This window comes from Ailuropoda melanoleuca, chromosome 8 (genome assembly GCF_002007445.2).
Source record: "Ailuropoda melanoleuca isolate Jingjing chromosome 8, ASM200744v2, whole genome shotgun sequence".
Taxonomy (NCBI): domain Eukaryota; kingdom Metazoa; phylum Chordata; class Mammalia; order Carnivora; family Ursidae; genus Ailuropoda; species Ailuropoda melanoleuca.
Genome location: NC_048225.1, coordinates 31,065,828 through 31,087,928, shown reverse-complemented (window position 1 = coordinate 31,087,928; position 22,101 = coordinate 31,065,828). Strand labels below are relative to the sequence as shown.

The 22,101-nt window shown below is 33.6% G+C and overlaps 1 protein-coding gene across 1 annotated transcript in view; it reads left to right on the top strand.

Moving 5' to 3' along the window:
• The window catches only part of CNTN5 (contactin 5), a 1,363,322-nt gene that overhangs the window by 1,064,495 nt on the left and 276,726 nt on the right, over positions 1-22,101 (top strand). Inside the window, exons 11-13 of the mRNA XM_034666129.1 lie at positions 1,378-1,514; positions 3,541-3,670; positions 7,239-7,389. Of these exons, the coding sequence (XP_034522020.1) occupies positions 1,378-1,514; positions 3,541-3,670; positions 7,239-7,389 (418 nt within the window). The remainder of the gene's footprint in view (positions 1-1,377; positions 1,515-3,540; positions 3,671-7,238; positions 7,390-22,101) is intronic.

Here is a 22,101-nt window from a genome sequence, read left to right as displayed (position 1 = left end):
TGAATGGCTAAGAGACACATGAAAAAATATTCAACAATATTAGCCATTGGAGAAATTCAAATCGAAACCACATTGAGATACCACCTTACACCAGTTAGAATGGAAAAATTAATAAGGGAGGAAACAATAAATGTTGGGAGGATGTGGAGAAAGGGGAACCCTCTTATACTCTTGGTAGGAATGCAAGTTGGTACAGCCACTTTGAAAACAGAATGGAGTTTCCTCAGATAGTTAAAATAGAGCTACCTTAAGACCCAGCAATTGCACTGCTGGGTATGTAACCCAAAGATACAGATGTAGTGAAAAGAAGGGCCAGATGCACCCCAATGTTCATAGCAGCAATGTCCACAATAGCCAAACTGTGGAAAGAGCCAAGATGCCCTTCAATAGTCAAATGTTTAAAGAAGATGTGGTCCATATACACAATAGAATATTACTCAGCCATCAGAAAGATGAATACCCCCCCCATTTACACTGACATGGATATAACTTGAGGGGATTATGCTAAGTGAAATAAGTCAAGCAGAGAGAGTCAATTATCATATGGTTTCACTCATATGTGGAACATAAAGACTAACATGGAGGACATTAGGAGAAGGAAGGGAAAAATGAAGTGGGGGAAATCAGAGGGGGAGACCAACCATGAGAGACTATGGACTACAGGAAATAAACTGAGGGTTTCAGAGGGGAGGGGAATGGGACATGGGTTAGCGTGATGATGGGTATTAAGGAGGGTACATATTGCAATGAGCACTGGTTGTTACATGCAAACAATGAATCATAGAACACTACATCAAAAACTAATGAAGTATTGTATGGTGACTAACATAACAATAAAAAATTAAAAAATTAAAAAAAATAAAAAGTTTTGGAAGAATGCTAGTAAATATAGAAAAATTTACACCAAGTGAAATTTGAATTTACAAACTTATTTTTCCTATGTCATTCAGGTTCTTTTAGGAAAAACAAAAATAAAGAAACAAAACAATTACTCAGTAAATATACATGTTGTATTATTTCAGTTTGTGCTAACGCTGCCCCAATACCTGGAAAAAATGATGTCTCTAAGTACCTTATTTCTTACTGAACAAGTTCTGATACCTTGTAGATACTGTAGCCACTTGCTGTAAACTGGGTAAAACTGTAAGATATACTTGACCTAGCTTATGAAAGTGTTTTAAATTGTCAAAATCTTGTCATTGCTATATCTTTTTACTTTGAGTTCTGTGTAAAATGCAATGTTATACTTCTTCCAAATACCTATAATTATGAAAATTGGTAATTTTTTAATGCAAGGAATACTTCCATATGAATTTTGAATTTGCTAATGTGTTTGAGGAATGAAATCACCTTTCTTTAATGCTTAAACTCTTATAGCTTATCCACACTGGGTGGAAAAACTGAATGATACTCAGTTGGACAGTGGGAGCCCTCTCCGATGGGAATGTAAGTCTACTGGAAAACCCCGACCCACATACCGTTGGCTGAAGAATGGCGTGCCCCTTTTGCCTCAGGTACTACTGGTAACTGTTAACCTATTCTTGTATAATTTTAACAGGATTTCACACAGGACAAACTATCCTCTTTTTGTCTTATGGAAAGTCATTTCTTATTTATGTATTTGAAATGAGAACTATAACAGATATAAAATAAAATAATTTTTAATTACCTCATTACTTTTTTTTAAATATTTTATTTATTTATTGGACAGAGAGAGACACACAGTGAGAGAGGGAACACCAGCAGAGGGAGTGGGAGAGGGAGAAGCGGGCTTCCTGCTTAGCAGGGAGCCTGATGCAGGGCTCGATCCCTGGACCCTGGGATCATAACTTGAGCCAATGGCAGATGCTTAAAGACTGAGCCACCCAGGTGTCCCTAATTACTCATTATTTTTTTGAGTAATACATTGTTTCTTTAAATTTTATTCAATCTTATAAATTCATAGGAAAATATCAATTATTGTCATAGAGTCATTGCTATTTTTAGCTGGCTATTAGATATCATCTAGCTTGTTGCTATCCCCTTGCAGATAGTGGAGTTAAGGCCCAGGGGGTAAAGTGACTTGCCCAAGGTCACATATCTAATGTGAGAGATGAGACCATAATAGAATCCTAGCCTTCTTTATCTTGGACAGGTTTGTTCTGTGACCTCCTACTTAATAGGATTTAAAAGACTTAAATATCTTTTTAGTAAATCTGCTGGATGTTTTTGGAATCAATTACTATTTAATTTTAGAATAATGATAATAATTTTAGCTAACTCCCTTGTTGTGGCCTTTGCAGGATGGAGAGTAAAGGGAGAATAGTTCACTATGTATGGCCAAAATGGATGGGTGGTATATAAAGTTGAAATTCTAAACATAGGTTCTGTCCAGGTCCTGCCACTACCAAGAGGCCTCTTATCTGTCATTTACCTCTTTGGGCTTCAGTTTGGTCCTTTGTAAAATGAAGAGGTTGGATCAGATGATCCCACAGTTCCATCCAGTTACAACATTCCATTATTCTAAAACCAGTTAGGCCCAAACGAAACACAATTACACAAAAGAAATACACAAATACAAAAAGCTATAGGGCCAATAAAAGAAACTGAGGCATGAGAATCCTGAGACATTGATTCATTGTCTCTTTCTCTCTAATTTTCTAGATAAACCTTGAGAAAGGAATACACTGGTCATATTTTCTACTCTCAACATCCAAGAAAAGTAAATTCCACTGGCAGATAATACTTCTGCAAAGTGACTAGGTTTATTTTGAAAATTATGTAAAATTACTTGGCATCTCTGTTGATAGTTAAAGCACTGCTTGCTAAAGTAAAAGAAGGATTTGTTTGACATTAAGTAAACAAGACACCTAGTTGTTTAACAACATTTTAAATTTCAAATGCATTTTTGAAATGTGCTCTTGGCCTCACTTGACCTCAATTTGCACATGCTCAGTTTTTTTACTTCTGTATTAAATTTTGTCTGATAATGTAGTTAATATTTTTTGACCAATGATTTTATACAGACTCCAGTTGCAAGGCAGGTTTGTTTTTTTTTTTTCTGAATTTGTTGGGAAGTGAAAAAAGACAAATTCCTGACTATATTAATATTGTAAAGGGATTCTTGTTTTGACTTGGACTATTTTTAACTTCGTCACACTTGTCTACAGCCACAATTGTTACCAAAGGCCACATGTGAACCCCTTCTTCTTCTGTGAAGTGAATTCACATAAAAGCTTCATCTGCTGATTATACTTCACAAACTGAACTAGTATACCAAAAAAAGCTGCTCAGTATAAAAACAAAACTGAAACAAAACTCAAAAGAATAACTACAAGAAAATACAGTTATGATATCTTTTATGACCAAGAAATAGTTATAATTTACAAAAGACATTTTATCCTAAAATAATGAACCATACATACATTTGTATTGCTAAATTGTCAATTAATGTTCAACTTCATTCACTGGAGGCTTTTTTCCCTTGGTTTAGGAGAGAATAACTGCAATATCTGTATGATTTATTCACTTTCTATATCTATTTTTTTAATTCTATTACAGAATAGGATTGAGGTGGTTAATGGATTATTGATGATCCACAGTGTGAATCAGTCGGATGCTGGAATGTATCAGTGTTTAGCTGAAAATAAATACGGAGCCATTTATGCGAGTGCTGAACTGAAGATTCTAGGTATGCAATTTCTAAGTAAACAAACAGGAAAAATATGTAGTTTCTTTTCATGCACTAATTCTTACTATACTGAAGTTTTATGATGTGATTGCAAAAACCTATTTTACGACTTTTAAAGAAACGCTTAATATTTACCCATACAGCTCTTACCTAATGGTAAGCAAGACAACATTCCAAGGTAAAGACAACACTCCAAGGTAAAGCACACTCTCATCATGGGATATCAACCATTATCATCCTTACATGAAAGGCCTTTCTGAGGCTAAGTCTCGCTGTCTCAGAGAGTTACACCCTTGATAGAACACCAGCACTTCACTATTTAAGTACTACACCCAAATATTCCATCCAGTGAAATAGTCTTCCCAAACTAAGCATGTTTGGGCCTAAATGGATTTTACTTTTTCACATTCTAGTTTCCTAAACTTTGGTCTGGGAAGTTTGTAACACAAAGAGAGAGACTTAAGTGATCATAACTCACTATCTTCCAAAGTGAGCAGGAGCCCACTGTTTATTCTGCACTCAAATTCCCAGAGCACAATATTAACAGAAATACACAAGATCTAAGGAATCTGGGAACTTACTCTTTACATATCCGCTAAATGTAGCACACTATAAATCAACTTATTGAATTAATGTTTGCACTTGAAATTTCTCCAAATTCTAATAAACCTACCTAAAATAGATACAGGAGTTGAAATTTCCATCTCCTACAGCCTAACCTATCAAATATGAATGTACTTTCTTGTCAGCTCACACTTCAATATTTCTGAGTTAAAAAGCTAACTCAGGGCCACCAGCTTGGCTCAGTAGGTTAAACATCATATCATGATCTCAGGGTCCTGGGATCAAGCCCCTTGTAGAGCTCCCCACTCAGTGCAGAGTCTGTTTGTCCCTCTCCCTTCCCCAACTTGTGCTCTTTCTCTTTCTCAAATAAATAAATAAATAAATTTAAAAAAAGCTAATCAACTTTCACCTAGTTAATAGTTCACCCATAAATACTCTCAAATAAGTCCTTTTCTCAATCACTATACACTTTTTCAAAATTACCTCTTATAAGTTCTGTTCCTAGTAAGCAAATAAAACCATTACCTGCAGTCATATAAAGTCCCTTCACTTTTCTTTCAATTCTTAACCCATCTCAATTATAGACATATCTTTCTTGTTATATACATATCTTTTAATGCTGTTGTGCCATGCATTATACTGTTGTATAACGGATATAAAATACTTATGAAATATCCATGAAGTTGTCAAATTGGTTTAAATAAATACCTCAGGTACAGTAGACTTTAAGACATGTCTCTCAGGTTCTCTTTACATTTGGCACCTTATTTTCTTATAGAAATGTGTGTGTGTGTGTGCGTGCTGGTCTTTGTGTCACATGTTCTTTTTAGTCCAGTATCCTCAACCCACAGCTGCTCACCAGAATTACTTGGAGAATTTTAATTGAAAGTATCTTCATAAAAATTTAGTGAAAACAATATTAATACTAATGAATGATCAGACCTAGTTGAATAATTGCAAACAATGAAGTAAAAATTTTAATTGAAATTTAAATAATTCAATTTTTAAATGTGTCTTTTATTTATTTTTTTATTTTTTATTTTTTATTATCTTATGTTAATCACCATACAGTACATCCCCGGATTCCGATGTAAAGTTCGATGCTTCATTAGTTGCCTATAACACCCAGTGCACCATGCAATACGTGCCCTCCTTACTACCCATCGCCAGTCTAGCCCATTCCCCCACCCCCTCCCCTCTGAAGTCTTCAGTTTGTTTCTAATAGTCCACAGTCTCTCATGTTTCATTCCCCCTTCTGATTACCCCCCCTTTTCTTTATCCCTTTCTTCCCCTACCGATCATCCTAGTTCTTATGTTCCATAGATGAGAGAAATCATATGATAATTGTCTTTCTCTGCTTGACTTATTTCACTTAGCATTATCTCCTCCAGTGCCGTCCATGTTGCAGCAAATGTTGAGAATTCGTTCTTTCTGATAGCTGAGTAATATTCCATTGTATATATGGACCACAGCTTCTTAATCCAGTCATCTGTTGAAGGGCATCTCGGCTCCTTCCATGATTTGGCTATTGTGGACAATGCAGCTATGAACATTGGGGTGCATATGGCCCTTCTCTTTACTACGTCTGTATCTTTGGGGTAAACACCCAGTAGTGCAATGGCTGGGTCATAGGGTAGTTCAATTTTTAACTTTTTAAGGGACCTCCACACTGTTTTCCAGAGTGGCTGTACCAACTTGCATTCCCACCAACAATGTAGGAGGGATCCCCTTTCTCCACATCCTCTCCAACAATTGTTGTTTCTTGCCTTGTCTATCTTTGCCATTCTAACTGGCGTAAGGTGGTATCTCAGTGTGGTTTTGATTTGAATTTCCCTGATGGCTAATGATTTTGAACATTTTTTCATGTGTCTGTTAGCCATTTGTATGTCTTCATTGGAAAAGTGTCTGTTCATATCTTCTGCCCATTTTATGATTTGTTTATTTGTTTCTCGTGTATTGAGTTTGAGAAGTTCTTTGTAGATCTTGGATACCAGTCCTTTATCTGTGGTGTCCTTTGCAAATATATTCTCCCATTCCGTGGGCTGTCTCTTAGTTTTTTTGACTGNTTCCATACAAATTTAAGGACTATTTGTTCCAGTTCTTTGAAAAATGTCCTCGGTATTTTGATCGGGATAGCATTGAAAGTGTAGATTGCTCTGGGTAGTATGGACATTTTAACTATGTTAATTCTTCCAATCCATGAGCATGGAATATTTTTCCATCTTTTTATGTCTTCCTCAATATCTTTCAAAAGTGATCTATAGTTTCTAGCATATAGGTCCTTTACGTCTCTGGTTAAGTTAATTCCAAGGTAACGCATGGTTTTTGGTGTTATTGTAAATGGGATGGATTCCCTAATTTCTCTTTCTTCAGTCTCGTTATTCGTGTATAGAAATGCAACTGATTTCTGGGCATTGATTTTGTATCCTGCCACCTTACTGAATTGTTCTATAACTTCTAATAGTTTGGGAGTGGATTCCTTTGGGTTTTCCATATAGAGTATCATGTCATTTGCAAAGAGAGACAGTTTGAATGTGTCTTTTAAACTACATTTAATTCTGTATAATATTTAAGCATAATATGCATTAAGGCTTATAGATAGGAAATGGATTACACAGGATTAACTTCTCCACATGTAACCCCCATTTTTCCAAAGAAAGCCCCAGATAGACTTTCTTGGCCAGCCCCTTCACCTTTTGTTCAAGGTGCTCATTAGTCTTTCATGGTTAAAATTGATAATCATAATTAAATCATGTCATTTTTTTGAAACAGCCTTTGTCTGTGGGCCCCACATTATATGAAACCATACCTGCTAATAGAAAGAGCAGCCAATAAGATATTAATTAACTATAGGCTTAAATTTTGAGTTAGTGCCTTTTACACGTGTAGATATCCTGTGATTTTATTAGAAATGTATCCCAGAAGAGTTGCAAAATATTGATGAATCATCCATTAGATGTTATTGCCATTGCTTCTGGTAGAATTAACATTTTCTTTTTCATAGCTTCAGCTCCCACTTTTGTGCTGAATCAACTGAAGAAAACAATAATTGTTACCAAAGGCCAAGAAGTCATCATACAGTGCAAACCCCAAGGCTCTCCAAAACCAACCATCTCTTGGAAGAAGGGAGACAAGGCAGTAAGAGAGAATAAAAGGTTAGAGGTCTATTTCATAATTCAAACTCTTTTAACATCAAACTGTTTTGAAGTTGCAGACGATACAGAGTATACAAGAAAAAGTTTTGCAGTAATTTGAACTATATTTCATGAACAGATTAAAATAAGATTTTGTCCACATAGTGATTGAAAAGAACCCAAAGTTCTATTTCAATATGGTCAGACTTCTTTACCTCTGTGGTGTTTCAGCATCAATGAGAATTTCACGAGTTTATGAAGAAAGCAAACACATTCATTAAGCTAGTTATTTTTTGTTTCATTTTGAGTTTGCAGATTTGGAGATTCACAAGTTATCTATAATAAGTTTTAGAGGTTGTGTCATTATTTAAAGGTTAATATTTTTAAAGATATAAAGATGGATCTTTTGGATAATCACTCTACGGTAGAGTACTTTCAAATGAGATTTGTGTCTAGGTTTGCCCTTTTTTTTTTTTTTGCCAATCCTGTTGAGGCAAAATAATATAGGATTACTTCAGTTGCCACAGGCAAATGAGAAATGTGCAGAGGAATACTTATTGTGTAAAGATTTGTTTTTGGTAAGCAAAGTCAAAGGACATCATAAGAGTACAAATGGGGAAAAATTATAAGAGCATCAAATCATCATAGGACTATGCATTCCAAGATCAAAAGCCCGTGCTCTACTAATCATTAACATATTGGTGTTGCAAATGGTGATTCAGCTATGACAAAATAGTATCTCCTATTATATAGAAATGAGGTTGCATAGATCATTTAAAGTTTTGTTTTTCATTTGATCTATAAGGATAAGGAGTTTATGTCTTATTTTATGTCTGTCTAGATCTAAGTAATCATATAGTACAAGTTAATTTACATCAATATTAGGGGTCCATGTGAATAATCCTTTAGGCAATTTTGGAATATTTTGAAATATTTGAAAATTTTCTTTAGAAATTTATTCTTTCCCATTCTAAACTGAGAAACACTAATTTAAATTGTTTGTCGCAGATGAGATAATTTACAGACTGATTTGGTTTAGTTCAAGCACAAGGATGTATGATGCCCAGAAAGGGTGATCATCTGGGATTGAAACAGGTTATATTGGGTATCTTGTTTTGAAAGAGAATTTATCTTTGTTATTTGAGGCAGGGAGCAGAGAAAAATCACAAACTGTGAGTTCAATGTCACATATGGTTGAATTGCATTTGGTTGAATTGCTATTGGTGGAATTGATTATTTTTGGTATTGTTGCTCATAGAAATTTTTAAAAAACCTGACACAACCCTTATTAGAGCAGAAGAAAATATTTTTTGTATAATAAGATCGAATTATTATTTGATCGAATTATTATTATTGTTTGATTATCATTTTATCTGAATGTACTAAAAATTTTTATATCATCAAAATGTATTTGTCATATTGGTGTGAACCACTACATCTGAAATGCATTACTCTGTGTTGTTTGTAGGTGCATGTGAGTCTTGTCCTGTTTATTTCAGTTCACCACAAAATGTTCCTCAGCAAGTATCATAGACATCACATGATGAGTCTTAAAAATTAGGTGGCATCTCATTTGTCAAGGCAAGTGTATTGAAAGAGGAACAGGATTATGAATTTTCTGTTACAACAAATATAAACATACTAATTTTTTCCATAAGTTGAAAAATAGTTTGTAAATTTTCCAGTTTTCTTGATTCCTTTTCTCCTCACTTCTATCCCTTCAGGCTAGTGAGACAAATACATTGGCTTCAAACTCAGATCACTCAATTTTCCAAATGTCAAATACTTTTGATCAAAGTGCCATTCAAGAAGGAAGCTAAAATGTGAAGTATTTGTATTTTTATTTATTCAAATAAAAACAAGACTGGGCCACATTTAATCTGCATTTTACCTACTCTGATCTGTATGTTTACGTTTGTAAAATCTAATCTGTATGTTTATGTTTAGAAACTGGTTTAATTTAATAACTCCAGAAGCATTTTTATATTTAAAATCGACAGGCACACTTGAAAAATATTGTTTTTACTAACGTACAATTTGTTACTTTATTGTGTAGTCCCAGGTTTCATGAGAATACAATCTATTTAGATATAAAAATATTAAACATGCAAATATTAAGAGACTAAGATTTAAACAATAGAAAGACTTAAATAGGGGTGCCTGGGTGGCTCAGTTGTTAAGCATCTGCCTTTGGCTCAGGGCGTGATCCCAGAGTCTTGGGATCAAGCCCCATATCGGGCTCCTCTCCTGGGAGCCTGCTTCTTCCTCTCCCACTCCCTCTGCTTGTATTCCCTCTCTCACTGCCTGTCTCTCTCTCAAATAAATAAATAAAGTCTTAAAAAAAAAAGACTTAATTAACAATAGAAAAAATTCCATAAAGCAGTATAAGAAGACATATGTAGATATTTGAAAAACTGTGCATTCTAAAAATACGAATGGAAACTTGAAAATTAAAATTTAAAATGTACACATTATACATTCTTTAAAATAGAATACCAGTTATATATGGCACCTTATTTTCTTATAGAAATTTTAGTTCACTTCTCTTGTCTTAAAGCACACCACCTAATAAGAGTTGTGAATATAAATTTAAGTGGAAAGGGACATATTATTAGAAAACTGTGAAGGTTTTGAAAAGTTTATGTCATGTATATTTCACATTAGGAATACAGATTCAAGTCATGGTTTATTTTCTTGGAAGACAAGTATATTTACTATTCATGTGATCTACATCAAATAGGTTCCCCATTCAATACAACCTACAACAATTGGGGAAAAATGTTAAACGAATTAGTCTTGTCCTTCATTCACAATTTTCAGTTATTTCACATTCACTTAAATTAAAGATTGAAACAGCAAATGGCAATTTCCTATGTGGGCATATAAAGACTAGTATTTTGTTGGAGGAAAGGAGCAAAAATGATAATGTATTATAAAAGAAACATTCAAATGTGAAAATTGCAGTACTTTAAAAAGCATAAAATTATGTCCAGAACAATAGCATAAAAGTGTAATGAAAGATGTTAAGTGCATAAAAGTGTCATTTAATTATTTGAAAATATGTCAGAAACTCAAATTAAAAAAAAAATAAAGCCTATGGTCAACTGCAATTTAACTCTAAACTATAAATGCAATGTTATTAACAACTGAAGGTTAACAGTGAATCATTTTTTTTCTCAACAGAATGTTCAAGTACATATTGACTTCTCTTTTTCTGCCAAATTGTGATTGACTCTTTCAAATTTTGTTTTGTTTTGTTTGTTTTGGAAAGGGATCTTCATTGTCTTTTTTCTTTTCCTTTTTTTGTGTTTATCTGTTCTACTGAAGAAATACATAAATCATTATCCAAAAATTTAAAATTCAATAAGTAATAACTATAATATAGTATAACTTTCAGAAGAAATCTGATTAACAAAGAAGTTGCCTACTTATATATTATAAAATATTTCATTCATTTGTCCCTAAATGATACACATAAAGTATATAAGAATATAGGTTATAGTAGAATTTGAGTTCTGTGTAGGTATTTCTTGTTTATATCACAGAATGTGTTCTATATGAACTGCTGCTCAAACAGTAAACCATATTATTGATAATGATGATGACTGCTAATAAGTCCATACCACTTATAATTTATGAAGTACTTTAACATTGTGGGTGACAGTATAACCCAATGTATAAAACAAGACTTAGTTGCCTTGCTCATCTAGCAGACTATGAGGTTTCCTTACTTATAAAATTAATTTATTTCCTTACTTATAAAACTAAAATTCAAAAGAGTAACCACATTGAGTTTTGAGAATTGAAAGAAATTTTGTAAAATACTCTGGCTGGTGTAATAAATGCTCAATTAATGTTATTTTTGATGATACTCATGCTGTTGCTGCTGATGGTAATGATGGTGGTAATGATGATGGTATCATTTGAGCTTTTGATTCTTTGAATACTGACATATATTTCTGTTACCAATAGTTCTGAAAAGTTTTATCACTCCAATAGTTAATGGATTCTAAAGATTTAAGTTATTATCTGGGATTAAAGGAGTCTTTTACATCCTCCATTTGATAAATATGTTACTCATTAAACTATGTCTTTAAATTGACATTCTTGGTCCATCAGAACTCCAAATCTACACTACTCATCATTCTAGCATGGCAATTCTTATCAGCCTTACCTACTCCTAGTTAGGTATCTCTCGGATAGTTTCTGATAGCAGATTGACCATTTACTTGTTCCATAATCAGCATTACAAGCCATGTGCAAATAGGTGAATATATGTGGAGAGTTAGTGGAAACAGAGAAGCCTTTTATTTCATTTTATTTTATTATTTTTTAAAAAAAAATTTACTTATTTTTTTGACAGAGAGACAGCCAGCGAAAGAGGGAACACAAGCAGGGGGAGTGGGAGAGGAAGAAGCAGGCTCCCCAGTGAGCAGGAAGTCTGATGCAGAGCTCAATCCCAGGACTCTGGCATCACACCCTGAGCCTAAGGCAGACACTTAATGACTGAGACACCCAGGTGCCCCCAGAGAAGCCTTTTAAAGAATTTTTTTACTCTTTTTCTTTTTCTTTTTTTTCCCTTTTTCTTTTAAGGAAACTTCAGGTTTTGCCCCATCACTTTAAAGATCACTAGCACACATTGTTTTAGATTTCTTTATCAATCATTTCTGTTTTCATACTAAACTAATAAGCTTCAGGAGTACTAAGATGTGAAATGTCCCATGGAGATTTTCTCCTCTAGTATACATTTAATTCAAAATGTTCTGCTCATCAGGCTCATATTGGATTTTCACTTCAGCTCATTATTTCCATTACTTGGCCATTAACTTTTGTTAAAATATAATCACCCAGAAGCACTCCAGCAGTGCCAAATATTAAGCCTTCATTATTACATGTTCAATTTCCTGTTCTTTTTGTGGACAAAGGCAAATTTGGCCAAAATGAATACATACTTTTTGGTAAAGACACAGGTTTTTGTTTTGCTTTGTTTCCTTTCCATCCACATATATATAAATTATTGAACCCATGGAATATGCCACACATGTTTAAAAATTATTTATGATTGTTGAAATATCAAACTGGCTTAAGTGCCAGTCTTCATTTCTAGGCAAAGGGGGTACCAGTTATAGAGATAATGGACTATAATTCAAATGGGTGCTAAAGAAATCCTGCATCCAAAAAGATAAAAATTGTCCTATGGAGCAGAAGTATTATGGTGTAATTTTCTTTTTATGGGACTGTCCAAAGTCCTTTGTAATATTCCCCTGCTCACCAAAGGAGCTTCAGAACAGTGAAATTTTCAACTTACTCATTTAAAACACAGAAAATTGCACTTGAAGTACCCATTAGTTGACTTCTGTGGGAATTCATGTTGTGTTTATTAGGCAAAAATGATCAGGCTTACACACTGACTCACAGACATATGGAAAAATATATTTGTAGTGCAAGCCCTAAAGGACACTGTTACTAAGGGGGAAATAGGGTAGTCTTTTTCTAAGAAAGAAGAGGAATTCATGGGGATAATTAGGGTCTTGTTTCTGTCCCTTGTTTCCACCTACATGCTGTGCTTGCTAATGAACAAGCTGTTTTGTTGTTTCCTCTGTGATGTCTTTTACATTAAGAACATAAAACAATGTAGGCCCTAGGTATCTTGTTTTGTTTTGTTTGTTTGTTTCTTTGGTGTCTAAGAAATTGTATAATGAGAGAATATGAGCATTTATATGTCAAGAATATATCACTCATTTCCTTTGTAAATTAAAATCTATGCTTTCAAAGGAAATAAAATGATCAAAATGACATTATTTATCTAAAGAAAGAGAAGGTTGTTAACTGACCTCATAAGATTTAATATCTATGAAATACTTACAATATACAACGTGTTAACACTCAGGAGTGGTGTCTTGTTGTTCCATAGCTCCACCAAGTTTAAGGAGATGATAGGAAAGAAGAAAATGACCTCACATTCATTGTGATGGAGTTAGGATGCTGACTTCCCGGTTTCAATGAAAACTAATGGCAGAAGGCTCTACCTGATTAACCTTCCCACCTTCCCTTTAAAATGCTAGTTAAAACACAAAAGGAGAAACAATGCAGTCATAGCAGCATTAGAAATTATGAATATAGACAAGCAAATTCTTGGCCTCTAAGAGGAATCACCGCTTCAGGTAAAAATGGGCTTAATTAAGAAATGATCAATAGCTTGTTCAAGCCTAGACCTCTGAAAACCAGAAAATCAATATAAGAGCTAGTAGAGAGAATCTTTCATTAACCTCTACTTTATTTCCATATCTACTAAGTTCAGTAATTGAGCCTCACTACAAAGCGTGGCTTGAAAACCTGTATTACATGGAGGCCATTCTTTAAGGTGGCAAAATATTATTCTCCCTATTCTACCCTATCAACATTAAATTCAAAATAAATTTGGAGATTATGAATCCAGCAATAGGGTGAGCGAAGACATAAACCCTAGGATTTAAGTGAATCATAAATAAACAATGATGTCAATAAACAGTGATATACATGAAGAATATTGAATATAGATGGAGCATATTGAAATCAATGGATTCTGGAAATCATGTAATTCTATGTACTGCTTTTAGCCAAAGAAGAAAAACACACTGTTTCCAGTTTTCCAGGAGTCACATTATCTCTACATAAGATGTGAAAGGATGGGAAGCAACATTTTGTCGAGTTGAGTTGCGTTATTGCCCTAGCAACCTCTGAACATTTGACATGGATTTGTTCAACTGACTGGTATCATGATTAGTGTCTGAGGAAGAGACTTTGGGGCACGGACAGAAATACCAAAAGGAGATAAGGAAAACCAAGAACATTTCCAGCAGATAGAACCAGGCCTGTAAACATGGGAGCACAAAAGAGTATAAAGCACAGAGACTATAAATATATTATAAATTGTTCATAGGTTATTTCTAAGAAATGGATTACATATAATTTTAATTTTGTGCTTTTCTGTATTTTACAAATTATATATAATTGTTATATATAATTGTACATATACAGTTGCATGTACACTATAAATTGTATATAATTATTTGTATGCTGGGCTAATCAGTAAGGAAAGTTAAGGTAAACACTGAAAATTTGTAGAAGAAACTTTCTTAAGATAAAATCACATATATTTCTAATCATATAATTCAAGTAGTTTAATTTTGATCTGAACATATGAAGATAAAAATACTAAGCCATCTGCTGCATTTTTTCCATCTCAAAGAGAGAAACTGCTTGGTTTTGAAAACAATTCAAACTGCTTGGCCTAGTCTTTTAGAGGTTTGTTATAGGAGAATTGATGTTATTTGCCCTAGAGATTCAGTTTTAATTGCATTTGAATAGATCCTTCTCTCATTCTAACATGCTTTCAATCCACAGACCAATTGAACAAACCTTCACTCAACAGAAAATTAAATTTTCAAACAAATAAGTATATGGTTAACCATTATACCCTGGATTTCTCTTTCTTTCTCTTTCTTTCTTTCTTTCTTTCTTTCTTTCTTTCTTTCTTTCTTTTTCTTTTTCTTTCTTTCTTCTTTCTTTCTTTCTTTTTTCTTTCTTTCTTTCTTTTCTTTCTTTCTTTCTCCTTTCTTTCTTTCTTTCCCTCTTCTTTCTTTCTCTTTCTTTCTTTCTTTCTTTCTTTCTTTCTTTCTTTCTTTCTTCTTTTTCTTCCATTTTTTTCTTTCTTTTTCTTTCTTTCTTTTGACAATGCTGAAGTTTAGGCCCTTAAAATGTCTCAAGTAGCAAACATCCTAAATGATGCTTTTCATTTCTCTCCATTTCCCAATCCCTATATAAACCATGTCTCTCCATATAGCTAGAAGAATCTTTCCAAAGCACACCTTTGACTGTGTCATCTTCCTGCTGAAACTACTGATCTGAATCTTCTATTGAATACAACCATAAGTCATGAGTACATTTGAGGTTCTCCATATATTTCTATATTTATTCATTAAACCATCTAATAAATATAAGGTTGAACTATGTGAACTACATGCCATTTTTGTTTGTTAAAAATGAGTGAATATCAAGAATTTCTTATGGTTTTATCTAATATTTTAAGGGCCCATATGTTATAATGCTTGATGCCAGGAATGGAGTTATGAATAAAATACACAATGTATTGATAACATGGAGTTCAGGGTCTGTATATGCCTCTTCACCTATCTTTCTCTCTCCATGTGTTTGTTCTCTACCCACTTCTGCCCTTCCCCAAAAAAATACTAAATATTGGGGCTCCTGGGTAGCTCAGTCATTAAGCATCTGCCTTCGGCTAGGGTCGTGATCCCAGGGTCCTGGGGTCGAGCCCCGAAATCAGGCTCCATGCTTGGCGGGAAGCCTGCTTCTCCCTCTCACACTCCCGTTGCTTGTGTAAATAAATAAAATCTTTATTTGTAACTTTTGTTAAAATATAATCACCCAGAAGCACTCCAGCAGTGCCAAATATTAAGCCTTCATTATTACATGTTCAATTTCCTGTTCTTTTTGTGGACAAAGGCAAATTTGGCCAAAATGAATACATACTTTTTGGTAATGACACAGGTATATTGTAGCTTCAAACTACATGGATATTCACAATTCCCCCAGTTTCTTCATTTTCTCACCGATAATCTTGACTCAAACTTCCCCCCTTTCTCTCTTCCCTTCTTTGTAGCTTGCTGGTCAAACTTAATAACATTTGAAATCCTAACTCAAAGGAAAAGACTCTTCTTATGCTTTCTGTCACCATTGGAAATGCTCAAGCTGATATAATTACCTAGAAACCGTAGATAGTAGGAAGTTAGATAAATTATTTAAGTCAACTTCCAACTTTTAATTTAGTTTCCATATGCACCAGTTCACAACCCTCTTATTTAGTTGTTGTCATCTCTGACATACACATTTTTAAATTTAAGCTCAAAGGGATAGGGATACATGGGTGGTCCGGTTGGTTGGACAGCTGCCTTTGGCTCAGGTCATGATCCCAGGGTCCTGGGATTGGCCGGGATTGGGCCCACATTGGGCTCCCTGCTCAGTGGGAAGTCTGCTTCTCCCTCTACCCCTCACCTTGCTTGTGCTTTCTCAACCTCTCTCTCAAATAAATAAAATCTTTAAACTCAAACAGATAAAGTGACTTGTTCAAAATTACCCACCACAAAGAAGCTTTAAAACCAAGCTTGCTGCTAGTCAATGATTCTGTGATGATCCTAACAAATTGTTTAGCAATGATGCTGCATTTCAATCTACATGGAGAGTAGTGATGGAATTCCTTCTTAGTATGATAAGGATTCAGCTTCCCAGTCTATACTCAAAAGTTGTATGATCAACTTTGTAAGCTGTTTTCACACACACATACACACACACACTCCTCACAAAAGTTCAGAAAATCCTTCAAATAAAGAATTTAATTTAAATGTAATTTTACTTTCAATAAAAGACATGGTACCCAACTAAAAACTAAGACATAGTGGCCAAAATGTCATATTACCTTTATTATTCTCTTTCTACATTTTACTTTGTGGTAATCTAGACAACATTGATATTGATTGGCAATCCAATTATAAGAAATATTTATTGTCCTTTTTTTTTCAGTGACACATAGATCAATTGGTCAAATGCTATAGACAAAATAATTCTAAAGATGGCTTTATTGTGATGGTTCTATACTTTTCCCATTGTAGATCCATACTGTTTTAAGAGGTATTCAATGTTTCTACACTTGGTCTCTCTCAGACAATAAATAACCCCAAATAATTCAAATTTACTGAGAAACAATGCACTCACACCATGCCAAATAGTTGAATGGGAATAGAAAATAGAATTCTTACATTTTTCAAAGGATTCTATCTTCAATAATAAGTTTAGATAATATAACATTTGATCTCAAATCTTCAAATTAATGACATTCTTTTGAACACAGAAGACATGCATGTAAGAAAGCCTCAAATTATTTGTTGCTAATATTTCTCAAATTTAAGGTTACAAAAAATCTAAAAGTTCCTTTTCCAAGGTCTTCATCCTTTTTTCCCGATCTTACCACCAGTTTTTCTTATTTCCACTTAAAAAAAAAAAAGAAAATGTTAAATGTAACAAAACAGGCCTTAACTCCCAATGGAGATAGCACTGAGGAAGTCAGTTAATTTAAACTGTAAATGCCAACAACATAATCCTGGCTCTGTTGTGCTATGAACACCTCCAGTTTGTAGCATTAGATCACTAGCTAATTACCAATTTAGCAACCAGTTCATAAACTCTACTTCTAACTATGGTTCATTTACCCCAGTTACTATAAATTGCTGCAAAAGTTGCCTGGTTATGCTCTCCACATAGGCACAACTTGAACAATCCATTAATTGCTTAAAGGCTTTTCTTTTCCAAAAGCCCCCCAGACTACAACTTTCAGCTTAATTTGTCCTTAATACAAACAACATCTAAAATACTTGGGAATTCAAGCATCTATGTACATGCTACTGACTGATCCTTCCACCTCTCCAAGTGACTCTTCACTGAATATAAAATAGTGAAAGAGAGAAAATTCTGAAAATGTTTAGAAGAAAGTATTTTATAATAGAGATTTTTAGCTTCCTCTGAGAGTTACATAGTCACTTCTTTTCAGTTTTTACATAAATCACAATCTAATTTAACTATGGTCGATTCATAATAGGAATTAGAATGACAACCTTGATGACAATGAAAAACAACCTGCAGATCATTTTCATAAAAATAACCTAAACAAATGTTATTGTTAGCATGCTTACTTTGCTTTGCTTGAGTAACAGAATTATTTATGAATTGATAGATAGATGATGATGATGATAGATGATAGATAGATAGATATAAAAGTGTAAGATGACCTCTATGTTTTTAGTTGTATTGGAGGTTTCAGTGTACCAACTTGTTTTTGTTTCTCTTTCAAATTGTAAATGGTAGCTCCACTTCTCTTTTCCCTAATACTATATCATCTAGACACTTTTCAATTTATTCCAGTGAAAACAAAATTTATTTCAAAATGTATTGAATGTAAGACACTATGTCAGGCATTCCAAGAGAGATTTCCATTCCCATATGAGGCACCTGACTAATAAGCAATAAAACTAATGCATAAATAACTATAACACAAGATATTTAAGGTAATAATAACGTAGGCTTATTAACACAGGATACTTAATAGATATTATTTAGGTATTATTAACAGGATATTTAAGATAATGATAAAGTAACTACCTTTTATTGAGGACTGGCTATTTTATGTACACATTGCTTTATTTCAACCCTCACAATAAGTTAATATTGTAAGGAAGATATAATCATTCCTGTTTTAAATAAAACAATTGAGTTATAAAGAGATTGCCTAAGGTCACACACATAGGAAGTTGGAGAATCAGAAAGAGAACCCAATTCTCTTTGGATTCAAATCAATTCTTGGTCTATTCTACTGTACAAAAAACTTTGAGAGTTAAGAAAAAAGAAAATAAAATCTTGACAGAAGAGGAGAGAAAACTTGGATGAGCTGCCATTTGAAATTTTCCTTGAATAAGATTTTGATATGCAGAGGTGCAATGTGTTTTTTTTTAAGATGCATTAATTTTTCTTTGAGAAAGAGAGAGAGGATGAGAGAGAGAGTGTGTGTGTGTGAGAGAGAGAGTATCTGTGAGTGAGGGTGCAGAGGGAAAAGGAGAGAGAGAATCCTCAAGCAGACTCCCCACGGAGTGTGGAGCCTGACAGGGAGCTTAATCATCACAACCCTGAAATCATGACCTGAGCCGAAAAAAGAGCCACCCAGGTCTCCCAGAGGTGGAATGTATTTTAGACAGTTCAGAATTTGCAATAACAGTCATGAATACAGGACACTTTTGTGAAAAGTAAATACTATTATTTGGCCAGGTATAAATTATGTGTAGAAATGGAAATATGCTGGAAAGATTGAATAGCTGAGGACAAATTGAGGGGAATTGGAAAGACAGATTGAATTTAAGTTAGCAGCCAAAGGGTAGTCTTTGAAGAACTCAATTCACATCTATTTTGGGGCATCCATTTTTATTATATAATTTAAAAAATTATATTTGTTTTATGTAACAAAAAAACTGCACCAATCTTCCTAAAAAATGATAACTTATATATAAAATATATAAATAAATATTATTTAAATGTCTTGATTTTATCAATGAGCTTGCAAGAAAGTTAAGAGGAAATGTTAAAGCCAAAATCTGAGCTTATTCTGGTGATGAAGCCATGCATGGAAGCTGATTTTCACCTCTAGGGCTTTGCTGACATTAAGCATTGATTTTCACATGTTGGTGGGCTGAGAAGGAAAAAGACAAAGCTCAAGACATGCTTCTTGTCAGGCTAGGCCCACAAATGGTTACCAATGCAGTATAAAACTAAACATGATATAAATCAGTCCACTCAGAAAACCATAAGAACAAGTATCGATCTTTTGCCTTAGTTCTGAATGGAGAGGGGAAATCTTCCATTTAGGTGTTGTAATTAAGGGCCAGCAATGCTAATTTATACTACATAGTTCAATGTAAGACTAAACAAGACATGAACCCAAGTACTTGGGGTACAACAATGAACAAAAAGCAGTGGAAGTATTAATATGTAGGTAAAGGTAAATGAAAGTTGTCATATAAAACAATAATATTTTTATTCTCAAAGCCTAGAGGGGAAAAAAGTCAAAGACTTGAAAACAATAACATGATATATATATATATACATATATATATATGTATATATATATATATGCTAATTTTATACAAATATTTATACTAATGTCTTAGTGATTAAGAATGCTTTTATTAAATTATTTCATGTTTCATTTGAGGCACAAACAGAGAACATGAAATAATTTAGTAAAGTATCCTTAATCATTAAGACATTAGTATAAATTTTGACCTAAAATAAAAATCTAACAGTTCATATGTTTAAAGCATAAGAAAATAGGAAAGTTGGAAGTTAAAGATTTATCAGTTAAATACAAGCACCCAAAAAACTTTAGCTGTATCAATACCAGAAAAATAGACTATTAAAAAAACATAAAGATGGTTGCTATATAATATATACTTAGAGTGATCAAACAAACTTAACTATTTTAAATCTGTAGCTGTCTCATAACATTGCCTCAAAATATGAAAATAAAAATTAGGGGCGCCTGGGTGGCTTAGTCGTTAAGCATCTGCCTTCCGCTCAGGGCGTGATCCCAGAGTCCTGGGATCAAGCCCCACATCAGGCTCCTCTGCTGGGAGCCTGCTTCTTCCTCTCCCACTCCCCCTGCCTGTGTTCCCTCTCTCGCTGGCTGTCTCTCTCTGTCAAATAAAGAAATAAAATCTTAAAAAAAAAAAGGGGGCACCTGGGTGGCACAGCGGTTAAGCGTCTGCCTTCGGCTCAGGGCATGATCCCGGAGTTATGGGATCAAGCCCCACATCAGGCTCCTTTGCTATGAGCCTGCTTCTTCCTTTCCCACTCCCCCTGCTTCCATTCCCTCTCTAGCTGGCTGTCTCTATCTCTGCCAAATAAATAAATAAAATCTTAAAAAAAAAAAGAAAAGAAAAATTAGCAGCTCTATAAGAAAAAATATGTGAATCCACTATCAGAGATAATTTAACATATCTCCCTTGTATTCCAGAACTTAGAGGAAAATTTATGGCTTTCCTCTATAGCTCTTTAATTTAAATTAAAGAACTAAGCATCTATCTTAAGAAGCTAGGAAAAGAACAGAGAGTAAACAAGAAAATAATACAAACAAAATTAATTAAACTACACATAAATATCAAGTACAATTGGAGGATTGATAAAGCCAAATATTTGTCTTTTCAAAAGACTTTTAAAAATCCCATGTTTCTAGTAATCTAGAAAATGAGCGAAGATATTAAAGAAATGGAAACATAAGCCCAAATTCTGCAAACAAATTGAAAAGGTAATAAAAGATTTTGAGGAATAATTGAATGTCAACAAAGTTGAATACTAATATAAAATGGATAAATGAAACATAATTTCCCAAACTGACTCAAAAGAATTGGAAAATCTGAATAGTCGACTATTATATTAATAGTTAAAAAACATTTACATGCACACACTCAAAAACCTGCAAGCTTAGACACTTTTACTGGAAAGTTCTACTAAAGAATAAGTGATTCCAATCTTACACAGCTATTTCCTAGTGTAGAAAAGAGAGAAACATTACTAACTAAATCTAACAAGGAGAGTATGAGAAGTAAAAATAAAAACCAATCACTCTCATGAGCATAGATATAAAAGTTCTAAATGAAACATTTGCAAATAGAAAACAGCAGAATCTAAAAAAATACTGTGTAACCAAGTTGAGCTTCACAGAGGAAATCAATTTAGTTTAATGTGGGAAAAATAATTAACATAATTTACCATGTTAAAGAGTAAACAAGAAAAATGATAAGGTTATCTCAATAGACTAGAACAAAAACATTTGATCAATACGACATTTATTTATGACTTTAAAAAATCTCCTAGTATCTAAGGGGGATGAAAGGAACTTCCTAAACTTCTAAAGGTATCTTTAAATAGATAGATAGATGATAGATGGACAGATAGATAGATAGACAAACTTAGAATAGTAAAATATTAGAAGCATTCCATTTGAGAGTGGGAAATAGACAAGAATTCTTGCTATAGCAGTCCCCGCCAGCTCAGGAAGACAAGAAAATGTATGAGAATTGGGAAGTAAAAACAAAACTTTTATTGGTAAAATATCTAATTGTATGCATAGAAATT